The 9248-nt window shown below is 41.0% G+C and overlaps 1 protein-coding gene across 1 annotated transcript; it reads right to left on the reverse strand.

The window, feature by feature from the left end:
* Nucleotides 1–1584: 1584 nt before the first annotated feature.
* LOC140856129 (zinc finger protein MAGPIE-like) lies at nt 1585–4010 on the reverse strand. The gene is made up of 3 exons (XM_073253293.1): nt 3853–4010; nt 3333–3729; nt 1585–2961 (listed from the first exon to the last, which is right to left on the reverse strand). Exons 1-3 carry the CDS (start codon nt 3953–3955, stop codon nt 2094–2096), a joined length of 1368 nt encoding a protein of 455 aa, XP_073109394.1. The 5' UTR covers nt 3956–4010; the 3' UTR covers nt 1585–2093.
* Nucleotides 4011–9248: the final 5238 nt, after the last annotated feature.

The following is a 9248-nucleotide window of genomic DNA, read 5'->3' on the forward strand; positions in this document are numbered from 1 at the left end:
GGATCAACGAAGATTGAGATTTGTTTAAGTACCTAAACCCTTCATTGATCCGTAAAACTTCTAGAGAGAAAATCCATAAAGAGAGAGAAAATGAGCTTTTTAGAGAGAGAAAATAGAGAGAGAATCTTTATATTCTTCAAATATGGCAAACATGATCGAGATCATCAGAGATCATATCAAAGTGATTCAATATGGATTAACTATGATCAGATACTATAAATTTCGAATAAGAGCCGGACTGTGATCTAATCTACTGCATAAATTTCAAAGTGATTCCAGATCATCTTATTTTCATCTCAAGTTTGTCCTAAGATCCGTGATGCAGGTAGAGAGAGAAAAAGAGAGTAGAAGGATCTTAGAGAGAGAAAGAGAGAGAGAGAAAATCCTTTCTCTTTTTTTTTTTTCTTCTTCTTCTTTTGTCTTTTCTTTTCTTCTTTCTTTTTCTGGCCAAACAGAGGAGGGACACGGGGGGAGGGGCTTAGTGGCTTGTGCTCCGGCAAGGTGCGGCGGCACGGTTGGAGGTCCGACAACAACAACTGACGGCGGTAGAGCTAGGGATGGCCGACGGCGAGGTTCGACCGATGAGAAATTAGAAAAAAAATCAAAAAAATAGGGGACCACCCTCTTTTCTTTGATTTTTTCGATTATCGGCCGATCATTGAGGGCCAAACCTTCGGAGAAGAAAACTAGGAAAGTAGGGGTCATGACCTATGGGTGCGGCACCATGGGCGACGGCGTTGGTGGTCAGAAAAAAGAGGGAGAAGGCTCGTTCAATATAGAGAAAAACAAAGTTTTTATTTTTTGTGGGATTATCCGACGAATCCGATGGCCGGTGGGGGTGCGCGATGCCATGAAAAGGAGGAGAAGGAAGAGAAGAAGGAGGACCGGGGCTTACCTCTGTCTCCAGTGAGGTCTCTGGTGAGGATTTGAGGCAAACACAAAGAGGACGTCGGCGGCTTCAACGAAAAAATTTGAGAGAAAGAAGAGGAAGAAATTGGTGCTCGTCGTGGTCGGCTATGGAGGAAGAAGAAAGGATTTTATAGGGCTTTTTCTAGGATTCTTATTTACCCCAGGAGACCCTCTCCTAATCGAGCAAGGGGAGGAAGAGAACTTCCAGATTTTTTTTTTTTTCAAGTGGGCTTGGTGGGCCTAATTTTGGTGGGCTTGTATAAATTAGGACTGGGTATTAGACTTATACAGAGACAGGTTTGTATATGTAGGCCATGCATGCTTTATTCTCCTGTCCAAAGATATATTTATGCACAACCACTAGACCAAGTAACTGCGCTTGGACTTGCGAAGCACTCTTCTTTTTCCCCCCTCGGTCCTCGTTGGAATAACAATGGGAGCAGCACTTACCACGATTATCTAAGTTAAATACTCATCTTATGATTCGAATGGTTGCTTTGGCATGTCATTGCCCATTTGTAATTAGCTATTCCAAGAATTCAACCTGGGTATGGTTACATTGGACTTGGATTAGCTTGTCTATATAATATTGTGAAAAGCTCACGTTTCAACTACTGGATATTGTCCATCAAAAAATAAAAAAAAAAAAAGACTACTGGATATTGAGCCACCTCAGACAACCAGACAACGAGTATTGGGAATGCCATGAGGGGGTCGCCAAAACGTTTTTTAGCTTTATGGACTCCTCGCTAATCGACCGGTTGTCCAGCATGTAAGCAATGCTCATTGTTTTATGAAAGGAGAAAAGAAAAATCTAGCAATGTGAGAACACTAAAATTAATAAAATCCAGCTTAAACAGACATCCACCCAGGAAGAGATGGAATGAAATAATAAAGCTAAAAAGAGGTTGCTCTTAGCCTGCCCCACCACACTTTTTCCAAAACTAAAGCAGCTCCCCAAAAGAGTGCCTTTCAGGGTCTTTGAATAATATGCACGGATATCTTGTCACTTTTGACATGCACATTGGCACTCTGAACACATCCATCAACTCCCATCAAGCAACGATGCAACCTTTTCTATCCTGCAAAATTTGCAGAAGTGTAGGTTCTCCATATATACTTCCTTTTCTCTCAACAACTACGCTTTCTATGCGTAGGTTTGTAACATAGGAGCCCAAGAAGGCTCAGATCCATGCATTAATTAATGAGGGGCAGAGGGTTTGCACCCCAACACCTAAGAAATCCCTGGTCTCTCCATCTCCTTCCAGATCATCCTTTAGAGAGCTGCGGTGTCTTTCGGCGAACATATCGTTTGATTCAGTGAAACCATTTACAATGTTCTCTAGATTGCTCAGTTGGTTGGAATTGACTAATCCATCATATTTTAAGCTAGCATCTTCAATCCGAATATCTTGGCACTTTGATGGCTCAAAACTCCCAACAAATGGAATGGTGGAAGTCACACCAATTTGGGTGGCTTTTTGAAGCAATGCCGTCGCAGACATTTCTGAAACTGGTGCTCGATGGTGCTGATGTTGAGTGCTAAACAAGGAAGGAATGCTCGTGAGGAGAGACTGCGAGCTGTCAACCTCCTTCATGGTGGTTGTTGGAATGGAGGTGCCTGTTAGCTCGCAAGTGCCTGTAGGCCAGAGCTTGTTGCCACACAACCAACTTAACTGAGTGTCGAGTTGCTGGACATTTGAACATGAAGTGAAGAGATCATCATACAAGGTTCCGGCACCCATTGGTCCAATTTGATTGATGTCAGAGAGATTGGGAGTGCGACTTAAGGGCTCACCGTTCTGAATGCCATGGCCCATCCACAACGAAAGCCCGGGTCTAGCCTGATCATTGGCTTCGCAGTTGGGTGTATGAGGCTTAATATTGGAGGAGAAGTTCTGCGACATATTAGATCTCATCGAACTGCCAGTGAAAAGATAATCGGCATCACCGATCGGTGCCATGTTGTTGATGTTCGATGTTGCAGCAACTCTTGCGGTTTCTTCAGCTAAGGCATCACAGAAGGCCCTGTGTGTTATAAAACTGTCTCTCCTGTTTGCGAAAGGAAAAATCCACATCATTAGTTGAACTAGCAGTGAAGATGACAATGGTAGCAGCAACAATGGTAGTCAGAACTCATGAGTCCATCCTATCATCCTCTTTCCTTTTTATCTTTTTGGTACTAAAAGCCAAGTGAAACAAAGGCGAAAAGGAGAGTGGTCTTGGTGGTCATAGTCATCAAAACAAGCTAATTAGTCACTATATAAAGCATCACCTACTTATCACTTTAACACCATAGAGTTTCCACTTCCAATAGGCTAGCTGATCCATGGGCACAGCCTTACTAACAACCAAAACACCAGATTCTAATGTGGAACAAGCACCAACCAGCGGCCTAACAGTAGTGGTACCACAAAATATACCTGGAGAAAAGGATGCCACAGTCGCAGCGGTATTCCCTCGTGCCGCAGGTCTTTGAGTGCGCCTTCCAGTCAGACTGCACCGCGTACCGCTTGGAGCACTTCTCGCACTTCCACTTCTTCTCGCCATGCTTCCGGCAGAAGTGCTTCTTTATGCCGGTCAGGTCTCCAAGCGCTCTTGCTGGATTGTGGTGGATACAGCTCTTCTCGGGGCACACATAGACCCTTTTTCTCGGCTCTTTGGTGCTTCTTTGCCTCAGCTTCCATGGGAGGTTGTGCCCCCGGCGGTGTAGCTGGAGGTTCTGGTCTCTCTGGAAGCCTTTGCCGCAAATCTCGCACAAGAACCGATTGGTGGCTAAGAGCGTTCTTGGAGACAAGGCAATAACCTCTGCTTCAGGATCTGCTTGTAAGAATACAAATACAAACACCACTATTAAGAACTAAAGAAATGACATCCTGAAAGGAGAAATAGGGGAAGTTAGAGAAGAGGAAAAAGTGAGGATATGTTGTTATAATTCCTAGCCTGGAGTTCCTGGTAGGTTTCTCTTCTTCTTTACAACTGGAGGAGGATTGGGATCCTGACATGCATTTAGTGGGAAGGCATCTGAAATTGCTTGTCCAGCCATTTCTTCTTGTTCTTCCTTCCGAATAAGAAAACTCGCTGGTCTTCTCTTTGGTTTGGCCAAGAAAACTGAGGCAAGTATTAATGGCACAAGGAGAGATTTATAGTTCTCTCTCTCCCTCTCTCCGTCTCTGAACTTTTTGAAATCAATAGAATAATATTTGTTTTCAACAGAGGCGGTGTAAAATCTCTCTCCGACTCTGAACTTTTGAAATCAATAGAATAATATTTGTTTTCAACAGAGGCGGTGTAAAAGGTGAAAGTTGAAAGTGTTGGTTGACGGGCAGATGTGCATGATGACACATATGATGAGGTGGGGCCAAAAGCTGAGCTTCAATGCTTTTCCCGTTTCGAATGATTGTCCTATAATTCGCTGTTTCCCTTTTGCCTTGTTTTTGATCAACTCCATAACAGCAGCAGTAACAGCACTCAGTGGATATGTGACATTTGCTATCCTAAGGTCCCCATTTCAAATGCCATGTATATGTATGTGAATATATATATTTATGTATATATCCATACGTATATATGCATGCATGTATGTATGTGTGTGTGTGTAAGGCCTTGACAAATGGCTGTCAAAGGTGAAGCTCAATATGAGAAACTAAAGAGGATTATTTTGGACCATCTCTTTATTTTCGTTGCATGGGGACGTGTGAAATGGGACCTGATGGTTAAAGCGAAAGACGGAAACGTGGGCAAGCATGTTGACACACCAACCCAAAAGATAGGGCACTGCAATGCCATTAAAATGAATGGTCTACTGCCCCATAAAGTTAGTAGCTCAGCCATCTTCATAATCAAAAAACCAAAGAGGTCAATGAGGTTGCAGAAGCCTTTGGTGACGTTGTCAGCACTATGTTTAATTTAATACATCAGTAAACACTGACTACCATCTCTAATCTTGTTTCTTGTGTACTGTTAACATTTCATGCTTCGCTTATGCTTACATCTACTAGCTTATTTGTGACTTGAAATCATTTCACAGCACCAAAATCCTGATCAATCATATGCCAAGGTGCAGAAATTCATAGCATCAGCAGCTGCTGGATAATTTTATCTAAATAATATTAATTTAAAAAATATAAAAATAATATTTTTTACAAAATATTTATTAAAGTACTATCCAAAATAAAATCGTCTTATTATAGAATGATTTTATGTGCTGACTCACCACAATTCGCGTCATATGGATGGTGAAGCCAGCAACGTAAAGTCACCTCATTATATGATGTCTTAGTAAATCATCCTATAAAAGAGCGACTCTATAAATCCCTCTATTGTAGGATGACTTATAGAATCGTCCTATGATAGAGTGACTTTGAGTAACCATTGCACTTGCACTAAAAGATCACTAGACTCTCCAACCATCGAGAGGGAGATTATGGAGGTACGAAGAGGAGCGGCGGGGACCGAGAGGGCTAAGAAGGAGAGGGTCGGGAGATCAAGAGGGAGAGGAATGGGGTGGCGAGGAGAGGGGCGGGGTATTTATTTATTTTTTTTTTCCTAAGTGATGGAGAGAAGGGAAAGAAAAAGAGAGGAGGTCCTAAGTCACCCTACTGTAGGACGACTCTCTTTTTTTTCACGTTGAGTATCTTCTCGAAAAAATTGGGTGGTCTCAGAAAGTCATCTTTTCAAAGGACGACTTATTTAATCAACATGCTCCCTCGCCAGATCAGTCGCTGACTGGACAAATAAAGTCATTCTTTCAAATGACGATTTTGTTTGAGCAGTATTTTGATAAAAAATTTTTGATGGACATTATTTTTATAATTTTTTTAAATTAACATTATTTTGATAAATTAATCACAGCTGCGGCCTTCATCAGATCAGCAATAATATGTGGTCCTAACATCCGGTACATTATAATTCATCATGAATTTCTGAAGCTTTTTCTATGTAGAGTGTCCCATAATGTTTCATTAAAATGGAATTAATTTCTGAAGAATACTGCAGTTTGTGAGCCTCCATGATCTTCCTGTGATCTTCTGGCTGTGCTGTCTCATAATTTCTTCTGAGTCCTTCTATCCTCTCTTGTAGATTCTCTACCACTTTTTGTAGAGACCTCTTGCCCATCTTAATAAAATTTTGATGACTAATGGCCTCTATTAGTCTCCACTTCCCTCAAAAAAAAAAAAAAAAATGTAGGCGTCAATTTCCATTGAAATTTCTCTGCATCCGCATCAGAACATCTTGAGAGGACCAAGGGATGGATTGAGGGACAAATTACACAGACTCAGATAAAAATAACTGCTAAACTATTTAGATGGTTGGTTTAATAATAGCAAGAGGGAGGCAGTTCTCGTCCTCTGATTCCTTGTTGCGCGGCGTGCACGTGCTACCAACGGAGGCTGTCAAACTCCATGGCTAGGAGACGGCGGATAAGACACAGAAAGGAATAATTGTCGACGAACACCACAAAACTTTGCCTTGGCCCTGATCTGCTACTCGATCGACTTCCTTATTTTTACAGGCAGAAAGACACTTAAATTAGTTTTCTCATGACACATGAATACTAGTTCAAATGCATGCATCTCAGCAGACAACAATCTTGGATACCCTAGTCCCTGTGTGGGGGAACAGAGGTAGTGTGGAATGAGGATATGTACTTCAAAATTCAAATTCAATGTAAGGGAATTGGTTGTCGTCGTTCTCACCAAGGAAATGATCAGAATGATAAAAACCACATAATGGCATTATATGCAAGTGGTCTGTGAATTGCATGTGCATCGTACTATTAGTGCAGGCATACTATGAATACTTGCACTTCACATGCAATCAGTGTTTACCTCTGATCCCCCTTGATGGAAGCATTTGGGATAGTTTTAAACTTCAAATTGCATTAAAATAAACAAGACGGTGAATTAAGTAGTAACAATAGTATAGAGAATAGAAGGGAAAGAGAGTGAAGGGAAGCAGCAGGGAGGGCAGCGAATTTTTGGAAGTGCGTGAAGTCGTCGGCTTATGGGCTGACTTTGGTCCAAGGCTTAGCTATAAACTAATAATATTTTGATGTGATAACTTTGCTTTAAGGCTTTGTTTAGAAGTAAGTTTTTGGAGTTTAGTGTATGAACCATTCTAGCACCTACGATATTCTCTCCTTGCCCTGGGCTCAGCTCCAAATTTCCACACCTTTCTCGACACCAGATTCCTTTCCAAGGCCCCAGAATTACTGTTCATCAGAACGTGGTCCCATGGTCCCAAGTCTCTGTTTTAGTAGTGAGAGGGTTAAAAAAGGCTTTAGGGGTTTGGAAAAAAGAGAAACCTTGTCACCAAGGGTATGTTTGTTTCTTTGGCTTGCGTTGGATGTGGAGGAACCTCAGAGACTCAAAAGCATACTTCCAAGGTCCAGGAGTTGAACGTGTCGAGCTCACAACCGCAACTTTGACAAAGAAGTCAGAAGACACTTCATTCCTTTTTTATTTTTCTTTGGAGTTGGGATGAGGCAGAGAAGGTAAAGCGAAAGAGCTTGCTGAAATGGTCCGACCTTCATTTGGTTAATGGGATCAGACTCCATCTGACCAATATTTGTGTTGAAATACTAGGATTTAGGTGTCTGTAATGGTAATCGTATGCCTCCTCATTTTGAGACTACAGCTACCAGAAACATTAGACAAATTCTAATCATATGACTACTTTGTACATTCGCATTTCATTTTTAATGGAACAGAGAAACTTCACAGACTCACTCTTGAAATGTCATGAGGAGCGAATATGTGCCACTTTCTGCTGACAAATGAAACTCCAAAGCTCAGCAACTTCCACCAACTATTTTTGAGAGCATATATGCGACCTGCCATTGAAATGCCTTAGATTGTTGCTGAGGACTTGCTCTTCAGTGGAGGACTTGTTAAGAAATATCCATCCATTAGTTTCTTTCCTGCAGGACCAGAGGATTGCTGCAATCAGCTGATCAAAACATTGGCGGAAATTTTCAGAAATAATAGATCATGTGTTTCAATAGCATCTCCCGATTTTGAGCTCAACAAATTCCATTGGTTTTCTTTCTTTCTTTCTTTTGTATTATATGTTCTCCAATTCATTAATTAATTATGAGGTCTTCTTCCTTGATCATCAGAAAGCTTTGCATGTCGCGTCTTCTAGTCTAATCTAGCAAATGGCAACAAGTCTATTTCTTCTGATATGTAATATAAACCTAGTAAAATAGCAGTGGATAGTCACTAATTAACATGTAACTAAAACTCAGCATAACAAATCCCTTAATCCATTGCTCATTGTTAAGCTAAAGGTTCGGTAGGAAACTTTGATTGCCAAGTCTCAGCAAGTCCCAAACTGGACAATTTGATTTTGTTGGGGTCTAAGATCTTTGGCTTGTTTAGAGAAATGCTAACAAAGGTCAGAAATCTTGCACAAGGAAACACTAGGTATCAGATTTTTTTCTCAGTGAAGGAGAGAGCAAATGCCTGCCCAATTTATTAATAGAAAAAGGAGAAGTATTTAAAACAGCAAAAGCAAGAAGGAGAGAGAACCGAAATGAAATCAAGTCAAAGGGAGCAAAGGAGAGAGAGAATTTCATAAAAACAAGTGAGCTTTTCGAACTTTATAGACAATCAGTACCTATCTTTCACGAGGTGTAAGCCAGCAATTGTAACTGCCAAAGGAGATCTACTCTCTTTTGGAAGAAAACTTTGTTGTTTTTTTCCTTCCACAATATATCTAGCGTAATGCCAGGGCTAATGATCCCAGGTAAGCCTAACTACTTTCCAAGTTCTTTTTTTCCAAAAATTCCTAACCGAAAGCAACGTAGGTGAGTAATCCTTTCTGTTGGTTTCTCTTTGATCTTTCACACATGCTTGGCAAACAAAAGGACAGTCTAAAAGAATATGATTAATTGATTTAGGGGGACGAAAGATATGATTGAAAGTGGCAATGGATTTCTTTTGATTTTTCGAGATATAAAGGGGAGGGAGACCCATCTTCACTGCATTTATCTAGCCCTAAATGCTTGGAAATATACCACTCAAGACTCATAGGATCAAATACTTGGAGACGTACAACCTAAGACCCGAATATAAAACCTCTGGTTACCAGGGAGAGAGGTATGAACATTCGGGTAAATTCCAATTCACAAGATGACAAATAGTATTCTAGAGATATCCGCTTTCATAAAACCAGTAAATATCTTGGTGGTTGCATCTTCTATGGAGACCCTTCAGAAACAATTTTGCATCTTTTCCTCACTTGTTCCTTTGCTGCTAGCGTGTAGAGGCTTCTCTGCTCATTTCTTTCTGTGCTTGTCCCTAGTGGTGATGTCATGCCTCCGACCCAAAATTATG

This window comes from Elaeis guineensis, chromosome 3, assembly GCF_000442705.2.
Source record: "Elaeis guineensis isolate ETL-2024a chromosome 3, EG11, whole genome shotgun sequence".
NCBI classification, from domain to species: Eukaryota; Viridiplantae; Streptophyta; class Magnoliopsida; order Arecales; family Arecaceae; genus Elaeis; species Elaeis guineensis.